The following is a 23,711-nucleotide window of genomic DNA, read 5'->3' on the forward strand; positions in this document are numbered from 1 at the left end:
TATTATTTTTTTTTTTTTTTTTACTCTCTCTCTCTCTTCTTCTCATAATCAGCTAGCACTAGTAGCCCTAGCACTCTCCTGATAGCCTTTTCCTATCCACCCCGTGTGGGATAATTTGGAAAAAAAAAAAAAAAAAAACCCTCTTTCTTTTCTTTCTTATTTATTTGTTATTTTTTTCCCCTTTAACATCATTCTGCTTGCTGACATCCTGGCTCTATTCCTTTCCTTGACCAGGTTGTGGGATTTAAATCTTTTTTTTTTTTTTTTTCGCGTTCTGACTTGGGCTGGGGCTCCCCAGACCAGGAAAGCTCCTCTCTCACACTAATTTTTTTTTTTTTTTTTTTTTTTTATTATTATTATTATTTATTTATTTATTTGTTTGCGTTGTTGTTCTAGCTATCCATCCTGGACTGGGACTTTCCTGGGCCGGAACAGTCCTTCTCCTCTTTACTCCTTCCCTCTCTTCATCTTATACAAGTTTTTCTTTCTTCTTTTAACATCATTCTGCTTGCTGACATCCTGGCTCTATTCCTTTCCTTGACCAGGTTGTGGGATTTAAATCTTTTTTTTTTTTTCTTTTTTTTTTTTTTTTTTCGCGTTCTGACCTGGGCTGGGGCTCCCCAGACCAGGAAAGCTCCTCTCTCACACTAATTTTTTTTTTTTTTTTTTTTATTATTATTATTTATTTATTTATTTATTTATTTGTTTGCGTTGTTGTTCTAGCTATCCATCCTGGACTGGGACTTTCCTGGGCCGGAACAGTCCTTCTCCTCTTTACTCCTTCCCTCTCTTCATCTTATACAAGTTTTTCTTTCTTCCCTGGGAACTCTTCCCCAGGGAGGAGGGCGTGCAGATAGTAGGGGAGGCCTTGCCCTTCTTCTGCTAGGGACGAGTACCTGGAGGAACCGTCCAGGTGCTCACTCCTTCCAGGTAGCCAATAGGCCAAAACACAACATCACGCTACAGAACACACACACATAAGCTCACAAACACAGTTTTTCTTTCCTATCACTTTCTCCCGTGCGGGATGAAAAGCTTTTTTTTTTTTTTTTTTCCCTCTCTCCCCTTCCTTTTCATCTATCTTCATCCAATCTGGGATATTCCTGTGTGGATTCGGTTTGGAAAAAAAAAAAAAAAAAATATTATTTATTTTTATAAGACACACACCGGCCTTACCCTTACAGAGTCTATAAAAACTGAACAGAGCAACGAGGCGGAGATGAACTTCTGTTCTAGGAGCCGCCCATACAAAAGCACAAAAATAACAAAAATAAATAATAATAATAACGTAAAAACCAACACAATTCCAGCTATCGGTATAATCGCAAATGCAATTAGATCGAGTTTACTACCAGTTTATAACAGATTTCACTAGCAGAAACGCAACTGGATTTTTATTGTTTTATGGTAGTAACCCCTAGAAATGTGAGGTGTTAATTGTGTATCTCTGCCTTTATGGTGTTGTTTATTCAGTTGCTACGTGCGCGCAGCTTTGTTTATGCGTATCAAGCGTGCCTCCTCGTTTTGTAATTGTGCTTTATTCCCTAAAAATGAGTAAAATACTTAATTAAAAGGTGTGAAAAGGAAGCGTCCTGGTGAAGACACTGCAGATTCAGAGAGAAAAAGAAAAGCAATTATCGATAAACAGAGGCGGACTGGGTCAAAAATTCTTACCCGGGAAAATTTATAGTGGCCTCATACTATGGTTTATGGCCAAAATCACACAGGCCCACCGGGGTTTCCCCGGTAAGGCTTATGGCCAGTCCACCTCTGTCGATAGAGAAAAAATATGAAATTGTGGAACGCTTTGAGCGAAATGAAAGACCATGTGATATTGCACGTGCTACAGGCCTAAATGAAGCAACGGCGAAAAGCACATGACAATTGCAAACTTGACAGGTTGAAAATTGAAAAGGGCTCAATTTACTGTAAAGGGCTTAAAAATTTTAGAAAACATAGACTCCAACGAAGAACGCGTTATAGCTACAAAGCAAGGAATAAAAAAATTATTAGCTTGCTACGAAGGAATTCTGCGTGAAAAAAAGAACGCGCTGTGTCGTCAGACGAATTTGTTAGATTTTATGAAGCCATCGACATCGAAATAACTTTTTTACGTAAGTCATTTGTTTTTTTTTAATACATATTTTGTATTAATATGTATAAAGAACTGCAATTTTATTAATATTTTTCTTCTAAACTAGTGTTTTCGTTAGTCCTTGGTCCCAATTAAGCAAAATTTATATGTATTTATATACAAAGTTTTACCCCGACTTACGCGAATTCGACTTACGCGCTTTTCGTCGGACCCACCTATCGCGTAACTTCGGGGTATTACTGTATATATATATATATTTATTTTTTATTTTTTTTTTTATTATTATTTTATTTTATTATTATTATTTTTTTTTTGTTGTAAACGTGATGCTTCGCTGCATACCTCACGTATTTATCAATTAATCAGCAGTTCAATTAACTTCCTCCTGTGGGCTAACGACTCACCTATGTGTGAGCAATGTGACACCCTTTTAGCCGAGTGTACACTTTATAGGCACGAACATCGTTTATATTTTACTGCTTTTAGCCATCTGACTGAGGCTTATACAGTACTCGTATACTCACTCAGATTTTGTCTGACAATGCAAATTTATCAGCTGTTTTTAGTTATTTAAAATTTGTAAATATTTTTACACGTATTGAAGAGTTGCTGTTTTATAAACTTATTACTATTTTGTACTATTCTTCTTGACGTAGTAAAGTGTGTTTAGGGTCTAACGGCACCGGGGGGTTCCCCCATCTCCGCGTAGTATACGTTGTCGTGTGTTACAGTACGCTGTAAAGGCCAGAGACTTAAAAATGTATGGATATTTAAGTGTAATGTCATGTACCGTTGTTCTTCTGACCCTTTAGCCGTTGGGCCCCTAATGGTACCCATTAGGGGCCCAACGGCTTGACGTAGTGACCTAATTCCTTAGGTCACTGAAATATTAATCCGTTATTTTATATGACTTGGTTTTGGCGCAGTATAGCCTAAGTCGCTGATACGCTAATAAAACCTTCAATTATTTATTAAAGGTCCGCTACTAGTAAAAAAAAAAAAATAATAAACTAAACTGAAGTTAGGCCATGGCCTCATTACCAGTATCGGCCACTGCTGATTTCAATTGGTAGTGCCAAAATAAAAATAAATAAATTTCATTAGAACATTGCTTTTCCACAATATTTAAACTAGTTAGAGGTTCTGCGTAATCGTTTAATTTCAAGTTAATCATAGTATGACACCGAAATAAAGGTTTATTATTATTTTTTAAAATAATTTTCTTTTTGTAAATAAACACTAACAAAAGAACGCGAGACTAAACTGTAGCAAATTTTTCTCTGCAGGATATAGCCATCATTCAACTTTTAGGAGAACTCCAAGCTGTGCTATAAGTCGGTTATTTTCTACATATAACTTACGAGAGCTAGTTTGAGTAGTATGTCGTTCTAGCCTGTTGACTGACGAATGGTTTATATAACATATAATCAGCTATAAACAAAATAAATATAAATCAGCAATAAATACAAAAAGGTATTTACTTTTATATTTTTAGCCTTACTGAGGCAATTCCATAGCTCAATGGCACATTACAGCCAGCAGCCGCTCCATTTAACAATTTGAATATGATACCTGAAGTAGATATACCGTATTCCACCTTTTATTGCCAAATTCGATTTAAGCAAAAATTTCTGCTTACTGACTACCATGTGTGGTTTATATTCAATTTGAGGGTCAGTACATGCACGAACCCCAAAAATATTCCTTATATTTTTTTTTTGTTCCGTATTCAAGTATATATTTATATTTAATCAGCACAAGGTCAACAAACAGTCTGCATGTCGAAACCTGTAAAAACCGTACAAACAGACCTTTGCATTGAAATTAGGTGTCATCTAATAGTCATGTTTATGGCTTTACAACCCCAAGCAGCTGCAACATAGGTTATGATAGAATGAACACATATTATAGAGAGGATTCAAGAGTCTGGCCCGGCTACCCAACCATAGTTTAGTAATCCTTACAACACGAGAAATTTGACTTTTCCAGCAGAATTCAATTAGTCTAGCTTAGATGAAACATTAGGTCCCAACACCCCAGTAGTTTCATCGCGCAAACGGACAAATCAACTTTGGAATGCATGCAATTTACGGGTACCTTACACTTCTCACGGTCTGAGTTGTTTTGACGCCATCTAAATAACCCAGCACGGCGAAGCCCTTTGTGAAAGAGACAAATCTGTGTCGAAAAAGAATAAAAAAAAAAAAAAAAACAACTTTCTTTCTGTAAGTGAGATTCGTTAGACAGTTCGACAAACGTAACGAGACTTTATGGTCGAAACTTTGTCAGGATTGTGTGTGAGATATAAAAAGCGGTGAGCGTAAATCATGATTTGCGGCCCACTGCTGTTTTGTAAACAGATTGATTTGTAGTATTGTTGAGTGTATCAAGTATAGGATTGCTTTCTTCAAAGAAGAAAGGACACGTGGATACGTCAAGTCTACTTGTAGATTTTATGAACAACAGTCTATTTTTTATTTCTCTTACTGGAGTGCACCAGGGAAACATCAGAAATTCAAGTGCCGTGGTCAGTGGCACGTTTCGCTTTTGTAGACTTGAATAGCTGGGCTTATCGGTTAATATTATATTTTAATTTTGGGAACGTCTGTCTTCACCTGCTCTATTTCTACATCTTCACTTAGCTCATTCATATCCCTATTTCATCCATGTCCTTTATATTATTATTTCTGTCTTTATTAGGATGCAAAACGACGTACCTCGAATAACCTAAATTGATTTGATTATTCAGAAGTCAAGCGGGAAATCCTATTATAGAGAGTGATATGATTGGTGTAGCAATGCAGTTCAGAGCTTTATAAATACAGAAATGAAGCAACTGATAATAGTATGCAGTAATAATAATAAAGTAATAGCATTACGTGTATACGTTACCGGTAAAGTGTAGAATGCTTAGGCATTGTATAGGATACTCTTTTGATTTTATATTTACTATTTATAACAGATGTTCATTTTAACAGCAAGATAGGTAGAAAGTACTATTTTCCTCCCTTCCAGTGCCATTGCATAAAAGTCGGGAATTATAAATCATAGTCGGGATATAGTACAGTACTTCCTACTTAACTTGCTGTTAAAATGAATATTTCATGGAGATGAGTAGCGTTTCCCCATATACCGTTCTATAAAAATCATTTGTAGAATGATAAAGGAATAACAGTAATCCAGATACACTAATGCACAAGGGGAAAACAGTTTAGTAGGAAACTCTCATCGTAGAGAGCGAAGGAATATGCAGAAAAAATATTTACAGAAATTGCTCGCATATGACAAATTTCTAATAATTAAATACACTAGTTTAAGAACATTTAGCGTAACTTGAGAATAGTTACCAGACAACCTGCGCAAATCTAATCAATGTGCATTTAAGTTTACAGATGGTCTATATTCCTATGCCTCGTATCATGACACGACAGAAAAAGATCAAAATTATTAAGTAACACATTAGAAGGAATAGGAAAAAATCTTGTCTATTTTGAGGTCAAAATAGGCCAGAAGTCTGTTTGGGAAAGGGGATCTTATGTGCTTTCCAATTATCAGACATAAAATTACCAAATGAAACCAGAAATTTCATTTTCAGAAAGGAAATAAAACATTGGAAGCCAATATCTTGTTTTGCATCTTAACTTGTTAATAATATTATCCAGTTGATGACTGTAACCCACAGTCCTATTTAAAACCAATATTAACCATAGTGGTCATCCATGAAAGAGTCCTTTTAAAACTCATTAAAGACTATAGTTAGCAGATGATGCAAGCTTATACAGCATCTGCCAAAAAAAAAAAAAAAAAAAACTTTTCCATTCGATCAATCCATTCGCTCTTGAATTTATTTGAACTATCAACTTCCGCAACGACTGCTGGAAGTTTGTTCCAGTTCAGTTAAGAAAGGTGTAATTAAACTGATGGGACGATATGCAATTATAATTGCTCAACTACCCTTCTTAAAGGTATCTGTAAAAGGACTTCCTTTACTTTATTAGTGAAACATTCAAATTAACTGAATATTAATAGAGAAGAATTGTTTATTCACTTTGAAACTATTGCATTTTGCCCTGATGTATAAATTGTCGAAACCTGACTAAAACTGACATCACACGGGATTAACTGATGCATACTGAACACTCAAGGGACCTTGAATGTTCAACTTGAATTGTCACTCCATTTGGAAGACTTGCCAAGTATTGTACGACTAGAGATGTGGTACCATTCGGTTGGAGCACCTTCCCATTATGAGAGGCGAGTAAGGGCTCAGCTACTGCATGTTCCGAAGTATAAGTCGACCGTTTGAAGTACAGTACTAAAATCGTCTTAAACTTGAATTAAAGGCGCAGGTGCTTAGGGTTAGGAAAATATGAATTAATACTACTATATTTATAATTTATTACATGTGTATTTTTACCAATTACATGTTCACATTGTAAACACAACCCCTGGCTTGTAGCCGTGAAGGGTATTGTGTACGGCATGTGCGTTTTTGTATGCAATAAAGAGTTCTTAAAACTCGGGAGTTTTTCGTCTTGGACGAAAACAGTTCATGTTCTTCGTCGGGTGTCATATTTTTGGGTTTACTTTTCCAGTTTTCAAAAAAAAACTTCAAGAATGTCAGTTTTTCTTTTGCCGATTTCGAGATAGTAAATTTATTATAGTAAAGTGTTTTTTTTTTTTTTTTTTTTTTTAAACGCTGTTTACAAAATTGTTTTTTGATTCCCAAGAAGAAAAAAAATTACAGTATAGGTGTATCTCGCTTTACGACAGGGTCAGATTTAGCGAAAACAAGTCGTTAAGCGAAACATGATGAATTCGCATGTACTCATGTTATAACGATAGACACGTACCTTCAAAAATAAATAACTCTTTTATTAACCGTTATTTAAATATGACCGTTGTTAGAGCATAATAAAGTAACATGGAAAGAAATAGACGTTGCCTGTTTTGCTTAAATGATGTATGTAATAACAATTCTCTATTTATACGATGCGTTAATAATAAGAGAAGATTTAAACGTCCTGGATCGTTGGCATATTTAATGTGGAACCATGGGGTCTATAACTATGGAAAAAAAATGTAGAATACAAAAAATTAATTTTTTTTTTATTTATGTCAGTACAGACAATTGTTGAGAGGTGAATACAGTCGTTTAAAATAGTCTTAACATCTACGTACTTTTCTTCTGTTTGTACAGCACTTGGTAATACAGCTGGCAACATTCATACGCTTTTTATATTCCTGTTAACTCTGCTGCTGCTGCTCCTTTCTTTGTCTTCATCTTTCTAAGCAAAGATAGCCACTGCAACTTCTAAATGGGTAAAGATTTCTGATTCCTCAGTTTATTAATTTTTGGATTTCAGCCTAACATTTTTTTCTTCTGCTTTTTTTGCATTCCATGATTTTCAAGTTCAGTGAGTTCTTAGGTAACCAGATTTTCACCATGTGATTTGGGTAAATCGCAACCAGAGAGAGTAATACTCTTGATCTGGTTATCAGCAGTGATCATTCATGTATTAAGAATTTGCAGATAAAGGAACCACTAGGTGGCAGTGATCACAGTGTACTGATGTGGGATTTACTTAAAGATTTAATTACCATCAGGGATAAAGGAAAGGGTTTTTCCGTAAAGATAAGTACAGTGGTCTCCGACAGTTCTTAAATTCTGTACAGTGTGATCAACTGACGATGTTACCAACAGTAAATTCTAAGTGGGAAGCATTCAAGGAATTAATCGTGGATGCTACTAAAAGTTTCATACCTATTAAGAAATATTGTTCAAGGTTTAGGCCTAAATGGTTGTCAAATGAACTAATAAGACTCGTAACAGAGAAGAAAAATGCATGGGATGCATATAAATTATCAAGCGACTCAGAAGCCTGTGGCAGATATAAGCTAGTCTGTAATCGGGTCACAAAGGAGATTAGGCAGGCGAAAGCAGATTACGAGAAATCCTTGGCAAAAGATGCTAAGAAAAACAGCAAGGATTTCTTTACTTATATAAACTCTAAAAGGAAGGGGATGAATCTGATTGGTCCACTTCACATCATTGTTTCGACTGTTGATGATCCTACTCAGATAGCAAACAAAACTGAATGAGTATTTTGCATCTACATTCACACGAGGAATTATTAAGGTTTGAAAATGGCAGACGGTTATCAAATTGTAGCAGGGTGCTTAATGATTTTGTAATAAATGAGAGCAAAGTGGAGGAGAAATTGTTGAAGTTAAACATAAGAAAGGCACCTGGGGTGGATGGGATCTATCCAGTTATATTAAAGGAAGCAACTAAGCAAACCCTTAGCCATAATTATGAGAGCATCCTTGGACTCAGGGGAGTTTCCCACGGACTGGAGATGTGCAAATGTATCCCCAATTCACAAAGGGGGATCGAAGGGTGACACGAGTAATTACAGACCAGTTAATTTAACTTCTGTTCCTAGTAAAATAATGGAGTCACTGGTTAAAGATGCATTTCATGATCATCTTGACAAGACTGCAGCAATAATTCAGACACAACATGGATTTGTTAAGGGGAAAGTCTTGTGTGACAAATTTGATTGGTTATTATGATGTAGTTACAAAGGAACTGGATGCAAAAAATTAATTTTGATATCATATATTTGGATTTCAGGAAAGCTTTTGACAGTGTTGCACATGGAAGACTATTGTACAAATTGGAGCAGAATGGTATTAAGGGTAAGTTGCTACAATGCATAAAAGGATGGTTAAGTGGAAGAAGACAGAGGGTGGTAATTAATGGGTGCTACTCTTCGTGGACTAATGTTATTAGTGGAGTCCCAGAGGGTTCGGTGTTGAGTCCACTGTTGTTTTGTATATTTATCAATGATATTGATGATAGTATATCAGGCTTATTGTCGAAGTTTTCAGATTTGGAGGGGATGGTGTGGCAGGGTTGTTAATGACAGTAATGGTAGTGTGCTACTGCAACAGGATCTAGATAATTTGGGCAGATGGGCTAAGAAGTGGTAACTGAAGTTTAACCTTAACAAATGCAAAGTACTGCATTTGGGTAGAAGTAACCCGAGAGAAAAGTACCAACTGTGTGGTACTACACTTAAGGTGGTAGAAAATGAAAAAGACCTGGGAGTAATTGTGCAGTCAGATATGAAGTTTTCTGAGCAATGCAGACAGGCTGCCAGGGCAGGTCATGGGTTTTTGTCAATGATATATAGGAATTTTGCTAGCAGGGAAAAGGAGGTGATTGTCCCTCTGTATAAGGCAATGGTCAGGCCACGCCTTGAGTACTGCGTACGGGTCTGGAGGCCTCATTTTAGGAAGGATGTCGATTTGCTTGAGCGTGTACAGAGAAGGGCAACAAGGTTGGTGAGGGGAATGAAGGGATCCTCTTACCAAGAGAGGCTTAAGTTTTGCAAATTGCAGTGGCTGGAGACTAGGCACCTGAGCGGTGATCTGATTGAGGTGTATAAGGCCTTGAATGGGTTGAGCACGCTGAATTCTGATGGGATCCTTCTACTTGTTCAGATTACGAACCTAAGGGGGCATATATTCAAATTAAGAAAAGACAGATGTAGAATAGATGTGCGAAAATTTGCCTTTAGCCAGCGGGTGGTTAATTGTTGGAACAAGCTTCCATCTGTCGTTGTGGAAGTTGATAGGTTGAATAAATTTGAGGAACTGGACAGGCATTTGGAGGGAAAGGTGTGGTGTTTTTTTTTTTTTTTTTGGCTGATGCTGAATAAGCTCATACGCTTGCTTTATTGCATCACATACTACTACTACTACGTCAGCCTCTCGAACATATACCATGTCTTAGTTTCTTCATGGTGCTATGTCCTTTCATATGTAGAATTCCTTCTGTATACGAAATGACGCTTATGTTTGGCGAGAGGAAGAACGTTTCTATTACAGCAGTATTATCTCCTACAATGGATAGGATGTTATGGTGCCGAAATATCTTCCTTCTCTCATTATTTTCATGAGAGAAGGAAGATATCTTCAAAACATTTATTGATGATTTATTGATTTTGCTTTTTGACAAGTAATATTTAATTTTGTATGCTCTATTTTTATGAAAAGAAACTACAAATTTCACAAAGGCTGTAGGTGCTGGAAAACTTTTTTCCCCATGTTCGAAATCACCATGAAACAAGTTGTGTGATGTTCGCATTGCTTTTTATTTCAAGCGCATTAAATTATGAAATAACAAAGTTTTTTTTTAATAAAGGAAAGCATTTTGCCTCTTGATAAATATTGAGAATAGAGGAAAATTGGATAACTTAAGTATTCGCTCCTTCTAACCGATTGCTCTCGTGGGTTGCACAGTTGGTGGGATCGCCGTCCTCCCCACACCTTGTGGAAAAGACCCGAGTTCGAGTCCCGTCGATGACGGGAGGAATTTTTATGGGTCTTTTTCACACTGTGGCTTGAGTTAGTTGGTCTCAGGCGAGGTAGCATGGTTTTTCTCCCGGAAACTCGGGTTTTTCGTCCCGATAACAGAAAATGGACCTCGGAACACACGCAATTTACAAACAGTATATAAGGAGCAATGTGGTCTTAGGGTTAGGAATATATGAATTAGCTGTTGTTGTGTAGGGTTTTAGGAGCAAAATCGGCTCCTAAAACCCTACACAACGACAGCAGCTAACCGGTTTTGCTGTTCATAATGTCTTGTTACGTTTTCAGCAATTTCCATTGATGAAAAATACTTATATAAGGATAATCGTTTCTGGAAAAGCTTTCGAATTTGAAATGTTTTTACACGACGGTGGTACTATTGAAAAAAATCAGATGCTTTCTTTATAGTGTGAATAAAAAATTAATATGAAATTGAGTGCTTTAAATATTTGGTATTTTTTTCCAGAGCCTCATCGAACTTTCTCTTACTACCCCACTACAAGATGAATATATCTACCAATCGCCCCTGGATATCATTTCGGAGTTCATGCAGTCGGTAAGTGGATTATTTTCTTTCTGTTGCAAGATACAAGATCATAAAAGTAGAGGATTGCTGTAGATAAGTTGTACGATGATTGTTGTCAACACAAAACTGAGTTAATTGTTTCCAAAGGATGCAGAATTTTTTTTTTCTCCTGTAAAAAAAAATTATTTTTTATATTTTTGTCTGGATAGGCAACCTGATGTAAGAATTTGAGATTTGTATAATCTTAAAATTACACACTGTGCTGTGCGATACCATGTCTGTACTCATTGTCTGTCGTATAAAATAAATTAAACCCTTTTGGCACACTCTTTCCGTGTACATATACTGTGAGTGCTTTTAATGAAGATTATGGAACTTGATTTAGTTTCCCGTTGAAGTATTAAGTTTATCAAGCGCCCCGCTTTCTCCCCTCCAGCTTCCCATTCCTAGTCATCTACGGCTCCATCTTACATATCATGTTTCCTTCTACGATATACCGGTGAATAGCAGCTGAAATTACCGTCCAGCTAATGCAGTTTTATCCGTGCTAAGACTGTTGACACAGAGAACGTGTCCTTGACCACCTGTCATAGGAAATTATTTGTGCTTCGTTAACTTGGCGGCATAATTACTCTGACTAATTTTGCTGCACTTTCCATCCCCTCCCCCCCCCCCGACTCATTTTCGGTCTAATATTATAAATCAATAATTCATCACCTCCTGCTCCCGTAATAGAAGCAAGTGTGTTTTATGAGTATTATGTTTCACCACTGTTACATAGAGGTCACTCTTTAATTTCCTTGTTTGCAATGCGTATTTTTGGTACAGTTTAGTTATCTTTTAATGTTATGGTGCCGAAAATTGCAATGCATATTAAAGTTTTCTGTTTCTAGTTCTCAGAATGGACTAATGAGCCGTGAAAAGCAGTTACAAGAGAAGTGTTGTGTACCATTTATCAGTATAGATTACTCTCTCTCTCTCTCTCTCACACACATGCTATTTGTATGTCATTTGCTTTTTTTTTTAAAGTATCTGTATATTTAAACTTAAATTTGAAGAACTGATGTTCTGTATATATTTATTCAAGATTAGGTGGTTATCGTGACTGTCGTCGTAGGCAGTTTCGTTGTAAGGTTTCTTGGCCCATCAGCCGCTTAGGGCACATTGCGCCGTATATAATGTCTGTAAATTGCTTGTGTTCTGTGGTCGATTTGTTTTCTGGAAGAAAAACCAAAGTTTCTGGGGAAACGGACCATGCATCCTTTGCCTGGGATCGACTAACTCAGCCATGTTGTGACAAAGGCTCATAAAACGTCGTCGCGTCATTGACTGGATTTGAACTTAGGTCTTTTCCACCCGGTGAGGAGGAGGACGGTGATTATACCAACTGTTCCACCCACAAAGGATAGGCAGTTTCAAAAGCGCACAACATCCTTATAATCACGAAAATTAAAGTTAGTTACTTGCTGAAGGCGTCACCTCATAGCATGCTTTGTTGTGGCAAATACGTTCTCATTATGATGTAGTTCGCATACGAAGTTAGTAAAATTGTTCGAACAGTGTGGCAAATTCCTTTAATTTTGGATTTTTAGTAATTGGCAGAGATATCAATATATAATTTACTTTAATTCTCTTGCTTTAATTAGTTTGACTTGAACAGTAAGGAGATTTTAATAACTAGTATATACCCTCATAAAATTACAAGTGTGGGGGGTGGACTGTAGCTGAAATTGGAAAAATTGGCTATATTAAGGAAGCAAAGGCGTAATTTCAGTCTTTGAACTACCACAGATAGCTGAAAGATTGAAAAAAATATATATAATAAATAAAATGTTTTTAACAATGCTTTAAAATATCTAAAGCATTGCGGAGTTCTTCAGTATTATCTTTTTGCTGGAAGAAAGTCTCGTTTTTCTCAGTTAAATTTTATCTGAATCTTCATTCATGAACCCCATATATCTGCATTTGGGTATCTTCAGATTGGCTATCATCTGTTAAGATTTTTAATCCCTTGGATGATCGTAACGATCGCCATATTGTATGATCACACATTTGATAATTTCACAGAAAACGAGAGGTTTTTAAACACTTTAACGTGTCATTGGGATTTTATATAATTTATTTTTTAAAAATAGCAAAATCTCCGGTCGCTGAGTATTTTCACTGTACAGCATTTGACTCTGTCTACTCGTCAATCAAACTCTGGATTCTCCAAAATGTGTGCATCAGCTTTCTGTGAAAAATCTGCCTACAAAAGCGCTACCACCGCTCGTAGAATTTATATTACTGTTAACGCGTTAAATGAAATAACTGGCATTCTTCCGATACCAATGCTTTCTTATCTTGCGCCATTCGATAAGTTCATTTTATAGCCGGTATGTTTGCCCCGCTGGTTTGTTTCGTTTTCTGTTAGAAAATTCCAGACTTCAAGAATGCATCGAAGGTTGTGCAAATAAGGAAACAAACATACTGGCAGTGTGCCAGTAGCCCCTGCACAATGACGTCAATGGCTCTCTACACGTTCCGCACAAAATTATTTAATGTACACTCGCTTCCGAATTTTTTTTCCCTGTGCATTCTTTAGTGCGTTTCTGCCTATTTGTTTTTGTTGTTTTTCGATTGCCATTTCTGTAGTATATTAATGTTTTAAATTATTTTTTTCATTTGATTGCATTTTTTGTATGCGCGTGGGAGAAATGGGAAGAACTATTATTGCATTAAATTGCTTGCTACGTAGTACAAAACCAATAACGTACATACATATGTAACCTTCTTGCTGACGTTGACCAAACGGGAAAGTGTCAGCCGAGCCGGTTGACATTTATAATGTAACATAAATACAGCACATGTCTTGTGAGAAAAGATAAGTTATTACATGTTGCTCAAGGAAACATTCCTTGGACGCGGCAGCATATTGTAGTTTCCAAGCATGTTCAGTCTTCTTTTGCTTTTGTTCGATATGAGACTAATATTACAGATAGTTGCACTTTCTGTTTTGGCATGTTCGCGTATATACGAGGGGATATCAAAAAGTTCGTACCCTTGCCTAGATATCATAGCCCTAGAAAAGTGAAACTTCACTGGAACTTTAATCCTTTTCTATGTACTCTCCATGTATAGTAACACATTTCTCTGATCTGTGGGATCAGTTATTTAATGCCTTGATCATAAAAGTCTGCCGTTTTTTCCTGAAACCACGATTCCGCTTCATTGATGACTTCTTGAGACGAATCAAAGCGGCGTCCACGCAATGTTGTCTTCATTTCTCGAAACAAGAAGTCTGACGGTGCTAGATCAGGAGAATAGAGTGGGTGCTGCAGTAATTCGAAACCGCACCGGGAAACAAAGTTGGTGGTGGCAACGGCCGTGTGAGTCGGTGCATTGTCTGACAGAAGACGGACACCTTTGGTTAACATTCCACACTTTCTAAAGATCGCATAACTTTTTCAAAAGATTTCTGTAGTATTCTCCTGTAAGTATGGAACCACTAGGTAGGTAATCTGTTAGGATAACCCCTTTTCTGTCCCAAAACACGGACATCACCTTCTTCGCAGATGGAGTGGTCTTTGCTTTTTTGGGAGGTGGAGAAGGTGTGCTTCCACTGCTTTGACATGTCTTTAGTCACCGGATCATACTGGTAACAAAAAAGTTTTCAACATCCGCATTACACAAATCCAGCAGTAGGCGAGAACATTGCATTCGACATTGCTTCTGCAAAGGAGTCAGCAACCTTGGAACCGATCGTGCAGATGGTCATGTAAAACGCTGTGGGCAGACCCATAACTAATTCACACTGCATTGGCAATGAAATGAATTGTTACAGGTGTGTCACTTAGCACCAGCTGCTCAATCTTTGCAACCGTCCCACTGTCTGATGACCTTCCTTCTCTCGGCTCGTCAAAGACACTTTTAGACCATACTGGAACTCTCGTCCACTTTTTTACAGTGTCATAGGAGGGGACAGTTCTGTCCCTACACAGCTTCCATTTCTTCGTCAATTTTCCGAGTATTTCCTGCCCTGCAAATGCAGGAACTTTATCACTTCTCGATACTCCACTTTGTCAACCATAGCGTCCTTCCTCCGACTCCACCTACGGGAATGAAATTTTACATGTTAGTTATTGAATATGTAGACAACGTATATTGATAATTTATTTATCCCTATTTTGTGTTACAATTGTTGGGAGATAACAGCAAGAAGGGAGGGAGAACACATAAGCCAGAGGCTTTTTAGGGGGTGTTCCCTTTTGAAAAAGATAACAATAAAAACAGATACATCATGAATCGGACATGTTTCTACATTCCATTACCGAGACTACGTAAACCAACCACACATGTCGCGTGGTTAACAACAGTACATACTTATAATTACATTGTGAGTACTTTTACAATAACAAGTATGAAAGAAAAATTATGAAATAATTGCATAGAATGTTACAATTTATGACAGCTATTCCTTCAACTTGTTTACACAATTTCCAAACTGGTATGCATTGTGGAAAGTTCAGGAGTTGAGTGGAAGGTGATTTAGATCAGACCTCCCTGGTGATGTGTTCAGTCAGGAGCTTCTTGAACTTGTTTAGTGAAATGGCATTTTTGATGTTTTCAGGAAGATTATTCCAGGTTTTTGCGCCTCTGTATTTTATATTTTTCTGGCTTTCTGAAAAGCGGAACCTTCAGGTTCGCTTCATTTCTTAAATTATATCTTATTCCTTCTTCTTCTATTGTTATAAAAAAGGATCTGAAGAGAGGAGGAAAGTTTGGTGTTTTCAAAGCATTGTAGACAAAGACCGCTTCAGCTTTTTGTATCAGTTGGTAGATGCTTAAGAGTCTCGCTTCCTTATATCTCGAAGTCACCGATGCATTCCAGGGAAGGCCCAAAATTGAACGAACACATCGATTGACAATTGAATTGATTCTCGTAAGGTTATATTGACTGGTCGTACCCCATGAGATAATTCCATATGTGAAGTGAGGCTGTATTAAGGAAAGGAATACTAGTCTGAGAAGGGAAGGAGGTACTCAGGCAGAGGCTCGGGCGAGTATTCCTGCTAGTGACGAAGTTTTCTTCTTCTTTCGTAAGGTGATCATTTGTTTATCCCAACTCAGCTTGTCATCTAGCCAGATTCCTAGAAACTTGGTATCATTCACCCTTTCCAGTTGTTTTCCTTTGTATGTTATTTCGAAATCAATATTCAATGGTTTATTTTTCGTCCTAAACACCATATATTTGGATTTTTCTGGGTTTAGTATCAGCTGATTCTTTTGAAACCAACTATGCATTTCAGAGAGCAGGGCAGAGATCTTGCATTGAAGTTGGTTAGGGTCTTTATCAGTGATTAGAATGGAAATGTCATCGGCATACGCTACTAGGTGGGAAGATGGAAGATGAGAGAGAAATTCATTAATGTAACGAACAAATAGGATCGGTCCGAGAAGTGAGCCTTGAGGTACTCCCCTAGAGAAATAAGAAATGTCTGAAAAAGACTGGTTTGTTTTAACGACAAATGGCCTATCACTAAGGTAGTCTTCAAGGAGAAGGTTAATTTTTCCTCTCAAGCCAAGATTGTTGAGCTTGTTGAGTAGGATATTATGATTTATGCAGTCAAAAGCTTTTGATAGGTCTAGAAACAGTGCTATTGCATAGTGACCCTTTTCAAGACAGTCCGTGATCCTGGAGCAGAAGTCAACAATTGCCAGGTCAGTAGATATTTTTGAACGATAAGCGTACTGTTGTTGATGGATAAGCTGATTGACTTCCAGGAAGCCCATGAGTCTGCCGTGAAGAATTTTTTCGAATATTTTTCGAATATTAAAAACTGCATCTTCCTGCCGATGTTTTATCTAGGTCAGGGTACGAACTTTTTGATACCCCTTCGTATATGCATATGCGCCTGATCATATGACTCCATGTGAATGGATTTTCATGAAATTTTTATATTTGGGCCTTTTAAAAATATTTGTTGAGCCATTGCAAATTTCTTTAAAATCAGACTAATAGAAATCCAGTAATTATTATTTATTTTTTTCTGTACAATTTGTATGGGTAAAAAAAAAAAAAAAAAAAAATTCATACATTAAAGATACACTTTTAATGTATATTGTTAGTTTTAGAGAATTCGTGAACGTGGTGTCGCTTGTGAAAAGGTACATATGTACCTTGGTACTTTTATGTACATAAAGGTACCAAGTACATATTATACTTAGGCGTGGACAAAATAATGGAAACCCCTGTGATAAGAGTTGGGTATGCACTAATATTGCTTCGGGCCACTCTTGGCTTTTGCAGCTACTTCTATTCTACGTGGAATAGATTAAAATAAATTGAACTGTCTTAGGAGGAATATTGGATCATTTTTCATTGAGGAACGTTTCAAGTTCCTTGAGTGGTTGAAGGTGGAGGAAATCTGCTCTTCCAAATGTGCCCAGTGTCTGAATAACGTCTGGTGATTGTGCAAGCCACGAGAGATGCTATGCCTCAGTTTCATGCTCCTCAAACCAAGACTGAGCACATCTGGTTGTGTGTATTGGAGCATTATCTTGAAACATGGCATCGTTTGTGTGAAACAATGTTTGTACCATGGGTTGAACCTGGTCGCTCAAAATATTATAATCAGTGGCGGTGATGAGAGGACCTAAAGAATAGCAAGATATTGCTGCCCAAACCATTGTTGATTCTCCTCCATTTTGGCGATTGGCACAAGACAGGATGATGCGCTTCCTTTGACATTTGATAAACGTAACCTCCCTCCCCCCCATGTTGGAAAAATTGTGAATGAATGATTAGTTTGAAAATATAACATGTTTCTAATCATCAAGTGCCCAGTTTTTGTGCTCCTTACACAAGTGCCTTCCTCTTTCTAGCATTACCACCAGTAACGAGTGGCTTTCTAATAACTGCTCTGTCATAAATTTCAGCTTTATGATGTCCTCGCCGTACTGATTTCTAGAAACTGGATTGCTTGAGATTCACAGTAAATTCTGCAGTTATTTTTTATTTTTGAGGCAGTAGTTTTGTTTTCGAACAACAGTCATTTTCAGTGTCTGACTATCTCTTTCAGTTAGCTTCGATTTTCTGCCACAATTCGTCCTTTCACGGTTTGTTTTTTTATACTTGGTGAATGCAGACGTCACTTCTGATATAGTTCCTGTGGGTACAGTAAACAAATCGGAAGTTTCAGTCACCGATGTCCCTGCTAAACGTGCACCAACAGTTTGACCTCTTTGCAATTTAGACTTGTTTGTTATTTTCTTCGTGTACCTTTTTGATATCACATTAGCTTATCGTATTTGTTTCACAGTACTTCTACCTGCAAGGAACAGCAAAAAATCATCATTAATCATTGCATGTTCACATACGTCACACAGCAATTACAAAAAAATACTTCTTTCATATCAGTTTCCGCTATTTCATCCACCCCCGGGATGTAGAGAAAAGGGACTTAAAAGTATACATGAGAAGGGTAATAAATATTATACAGTTGTAATTGAATTCTCTAAGTTTAGATAATGTAAAACTGTTGAGCTTTGTGTTCTATAAAGTTATGATATTATTAATTAATTGATAAGGAGAATAATTATATTGACTTTTCACTTCTATTAACCATAGAAAAGAAAAAAAAAATTCAGTGAATTTAAGAAAAAAAATTGCATGCGCCTGAAATGTAACGCACGGCTTACATTAACTAACTTGTTTATTGTTGTCTACTTGTTTACAGTTCACGACGGTGGGTTACACGTCGTAGCTACGATTGTGTTTTCAAATGTCAACGAACAGCAGCCGCGTCTTAATTCAGTACAAGAATAAATGAATTATTATTATTTGTGAATTACTTGTTGATGGCAGTTATTTCATACAATATCTGCCTTTTGGCTATTGGAACCCAGGAACTTTTGATTTGAGCCATTCCGTAATAATTTTTTTTTTTTTTTTTTTTTTTGATGGAATAAGGATAACAGTAGAACAAAAAATTTGCTAAAATGCAAATACTCTGACAGAAATACGTAATTATTCTAGAAACGTAAATTTTAATAATTTATTTTTGCTAACGTAGTGTCCAATGTTCTCCACATTCCATCAAGTTTTGGTGAATATCTGATGTCTTGCCAACGCATATATCGTGAAATAACCCCTTTTTCTTGAATCCTCTAATTTCTTGGCCACTGCATTAAAAAAAAAAAAAAATTGATACAGGGTGATTCACTACCAGTGCGACAAACTTGTAGGAGGTGTAGGGGACACAAAGACGAATGAGAATCACATAGCATTGCAGGGTCCGAAATGCCTTCGTCATGCGGTAGAGGACGTTGAACGGGAGGTCGCGTGAACAGCGATCCCGCTGGAAGTCAGTATTTGCGAACCGGTTCCCGAGGCAGTAGGATGGACGAGTATTCAAACGTTGAACTGGCCGACATGCACCTCGCGTATGGAGCTGCAGACTGTAACGGGCGCGCCGCTCTGCGCTTGTACCAGGAACGTTTCCCGCACAGGTGTGCTCCTCATCATACGATTTTCGCACGTGTGCACAGAAGGTTACATGAGACTGGTTGTTTCACGAGAGGTACCAAATCGAGAGCGAACGACGAGGACGCCAGACAATGAGGAGAATGTCCTACGGCTTGCAGAAGGCAATCCGTGTACGAGTACTCGAGCGATAGGCCAACAATTGGGTTTTTCACAATCCACTGTATGGAGGATACTGTCAACAAACCAAATGAGTTCATACCATCTGCAACGCGTCCAATCATTGGAGCCTGCGGATTATCCACTCCGGAGGACTTTTGATACTTGGTTTCTTCAACAGAAACGGTTCGCAAATGCTGACCTCCAGCGGGATCGCTGTTCACGCGACCTCCCGTTCAACGTCCTCTACCGCATGACGAAGGCATTTCGGACCCTGCAATGCTATGTGATTCCGATTCGTCTTTGTGCCCCCTACACCTCCTGAAAGTTTGTCGCACTGGTAGTGAATCACCCTGTATATACAAATATGAATAATTCACAGATATGATAAAGAACAGTTCACATATCTTCTTCTTCCAGTCACATAGCTCCTTGACGAGCTGTTGTGGCTACCAACAAATTCCTCCAACTACATCGATCGTGTGCTATACGAGCAGCATCGCAAAATGTCATGCCCAGAAGTTCACTTATCCCATCCTTCCACCTAGTTGCAGGTCTTCCTCTGCCCCTCTTCCCCTCGGTTTTTCCTTCCATTATGTTCTTCAACAGAAAATTTTCCCTTCTTACTATATGATCAAAAAACTTTTCTTTTGCTGATGCTATGAAGAAGAATTTTAGGCCTGCCAATTTTATTCAATACCCACTCATTTGTTCTTCGATCCAAGTAAGAAATACTCAGTATTCTCCTCTAACACCACATTTCAAATGTCTCAATTTTCTTCCTGTCAACATATATAATATTTAATTATAACTAGTTCACAGATTTCGTATAGAATTATGAATAGTTCAGATTTTCTTTTGCTGTTGGCTAACACAAACTTTCACATATCTGCCCCGTATTCAGAAAATCTTAATATACCTCAATTGAATTATAAATAGTCCTTTATATCGTATGGTTTACTATACTAATGACTTATAAATTCATATGGCTTATTTTAGCTATCACGAAATTCAGTGAAAAGTTTTGAATTATTAGGTGAAAAAAAAAAAGAAAATCCTGCCAATAAGTCCTTGGCATTTATCCTTAATTTTATGGGGACTTGATGTTACATATAATTCTGACAGTTTTAATTCCTAATATTCATAAGGTAAAGCGTATCTATGTTTTCATTTTGTTATTTGTTCATTAGAATTTTATCCTATGAATAAATCCAAAAACTCGATTCTATTTTTTTACCTACCCAAAATTTATGAATGCACTTAATTAAGGAAGCTAAACCACAAATTGACCGTCACAGAAAGTGAATTATTGTTTAATAATCCTTGCTGTGACAATTCATGAAAATTGACAAATGTCCTAAATTGAAACAATCCATTTAACTAAGACAAATTGCTACCATTCTTAAACCTCTCCCCTCTTCATTCCACTGAAATCTTTTGTGGCACTTTGCCAGTTTGCTTGTTTACGGAGAGAAAGATTGGGCTAGGAGGGGGACTCAGTGCATTCCACACCGAGCTAATACTTCGAAACCACCTAGTTTTGAAGAAAGTTCTCAGATTTTTATTAGATATTCTTTGTTAAGTTGCTGAGATTAATTCTTGTATAAAAATAACAGTAACATAGTAATAATCCTCCGGAGAGCGGAGGATTATTACTATGCCCACTAAAATCCAAACCAAAACAAACAGCAGAATAATCTGCAATGAGTGTTGCGATACTTCAAAAGATCAGTAGAGACAGGCTTTCTTTTTCTAAAAACAGGATAATAAAGTAACAAACTGTTATGTTTTCTATTTTATTACCCTACGTTGCCTGTTGTCAACAAACAGTACAGACAATTGACACCCTCTATACCAGCAGTCGTAAACTGCATCAACCCACTGCAGTACGAAGATCTTTCCAGTTCCTTCTGTGTGCAATGGCCATCCATTTACTGCTTACGAACTCTTGAATTTCATCTGTACACCTCCGTTATTGTCTTCCAGGTTTTCCTTTAACTCCCCTTGGGTTACCATTCTGTTATTTTCTTAGTCCATCACATCTTCGAGCTATGTGTCCTGCCCATTTCAGTTAATTAGTTTTGATAAGAATGGACATGTATTTTGTAAAGGGCGGCTCCTAGAACGTCTGTTCAACTCCGCCTCGTATCTCTGTGAAGAACAGTGTAAGAACTATTCTTACACTTATTTTTAGGAATTTTTAAATTATCAAATTTTAATAAATATCTAATGGTTAAAAACAGTCAAGCACTCAGCAGAATTGCTGGTCTGTTTACTCTTCGAAAGTGAGAGATTAGCGTAGCCGCAGGAGGGACGCTGACCAGACTGTGATACAATGGGTAGGCCAGTTTGACGCAGTTCGTGCCTACAGAAAAAATAGGGCTGTGGCTGTTGACGGTAACGGGGGACAAAAGAACGCCCACACCCCTAAAGTGGTTCCATCTCCATCCAAAAGGAAGACCCAGATCAGTAAACAAACCCAGATCAGTAAACAGACTCGAGATGTAAACAAAGTACAAACAGGCCGACATGGGAAGCACTCAATGATTTCACAGGCGATGGCTTGTAAGGAAGCGTGACAGAAGAGGTAAGTGAAATGGTCATCCCAAGATAATTTCTAGAGATTGGTTAGAGCCCGGATGTTGTGAATACAAAGAAAGGAGCTGTACCTATCAGACGCGGGTCCAGGCGAGGAGAAAAGAAAATTAAGCGAATGAAATTCAAGACGAAGAGAGAGAGAAAAATATGATTGGATGGAAAATAAGCGAGAGTTGGAAACAAAACTCGGATGCGAGGGGGAGACAGAAGAAAAAAAAAAAAAGGGGAGAGCCCGAAGGTCAGAGTCCCGAAGCCTGGAAGGAGGATCCGGAGGAAATTCCGGGGAGAGGCGTGAGAGTGGCTGAAGGAAATTCTGGGAGTGTGGGAAACACATATAGAAAGTTCAGGAAAGATGATAGTATAGTGGGAAAAGAAAATAGCAAAGGCGGAATGATCTGAGTAAGGAAGGTCGTCCGAGTTACCCTTGGAGGGCTAAAAACAATAGTCCTGGAAAAAGATTCTGTGCGCGGTTGGAACGTCTGAAGTCGAGCCGGGAGCACATCTAGCGAGTTTGCGGTGGCCAAGTCCAGCGAGGAAATAGCTGAAGAAGCAAAGCAGGAAAACTCATCCAGGTGGTAGAAAAGGAAAGCAAGTAAGTTTATGTAGAATAATTATTAACGGAAACGGTGTTAGATATAAATAAACGAAAGACAAAGTAATGGACAGGACATTTTGTAAAGAACTGAGACCAGGGGAACAGAATATATTGTAAGTGATAGGAAGTAGAGTCAATAACTTGGGAGAAAGAGAGAAAGAAAGTGTGTGTGTTACTCATCTGTGATTAGAAGCATCTGAGAAACAAGGAAAGTTATTAAGCCTGAAAAAGGCTCAAATGATTGTATTGGTGAGTTATTAGCATTCTGTATAGCAGATGAGGAAGTTACAATTATGGTTAGAAGAACAAAGATGAGTGTAGACATCATAACATGTATAGTAATAGTTGATTGTTGTAAAATTTCGATATTATGAATTATAAAGTGTGTGTAACTATCTTGTGTAAAATAAATCGAGTTTGTTGTTTTATCTTGAGCTTATGTGTGATATTGACACCAACTATTAACAATTAGTGGTACGAATTATCCAAGCTAGGGAAGCTAGAGTAAAGAGAAAAATAATAAAATAAAGTCCTTAGAACTTGGATCTTCTGATAAAATTAATGGATAATATATATTATGCAGCAGGTAGCATGTGGGCCTTGGAAGGAAATTGAGGACCCCCCTTGCTTCAAGAAAAGAAAATCAAATAAATTTCTTAAGCATCGGCCTAATGAAGGTTCCAAGGAGGGATGAATATATATATTGTGTATAGATAATATATAAAGAGGAGATGTAATAATAATGAATAAAAAGTAAATAAAAATTTAAAAAAATATATAAAATACCCCCCCCCCCCACAACAGTATCACTACAAATGGGCCAGAATTTGAATGACGTAGGTTTGTGTGTGTTCTGTTGTTCTGTTCTGGCCTCTTGGCTACCCAGAAGCAT

The 23,711-nt window shown here is 37.4% G+C and overlaps 1 protein-coding gene across 4 annotated transcripts in view; it reads left to right on the plus strand.

Annotated features, from left to right (window-relative positions):
- LOC150082880 (C-Maf-inducing protein-like) overlaps positions 1 to 23,711 on the plus strand; it is a 451,841-nt gene that overhangs the window by 322,296 nt on the left and 105,834 nt on the right. For all 4 annotated transcript variants that reach the window (XM_090377643.1, XM_090377645.1, XM_090377646.1 and 1 more), the window contains exon 5: positions 10,944 to 11,033. In XM_090377643.1, coding sequence (XP_090233769.1) covers positions 10,944 to 11,033 — 90 coding nt within the window. The remainder of the gene's footprint in view (positions 1 to 10,943; positions 11,034 to 23,711) is intronic.

This window comes from Mastigoproctus giganteus, chromosome 7 (genome assembly GCF_048544385.1).
Source record: "Mastigoproctus giganteus isolate SK-2022 chromosome 7, ASM4854438v1, whole genome shotgun sequence".
NCBI classification, from domain to species: domain Eukaryota; kingdom Metazoa; phylum Arthropoda; class Arachnida; order Uropygi; family Thelyphonidae; genus Mastigoproctus; species Mastigoproctus giganteus.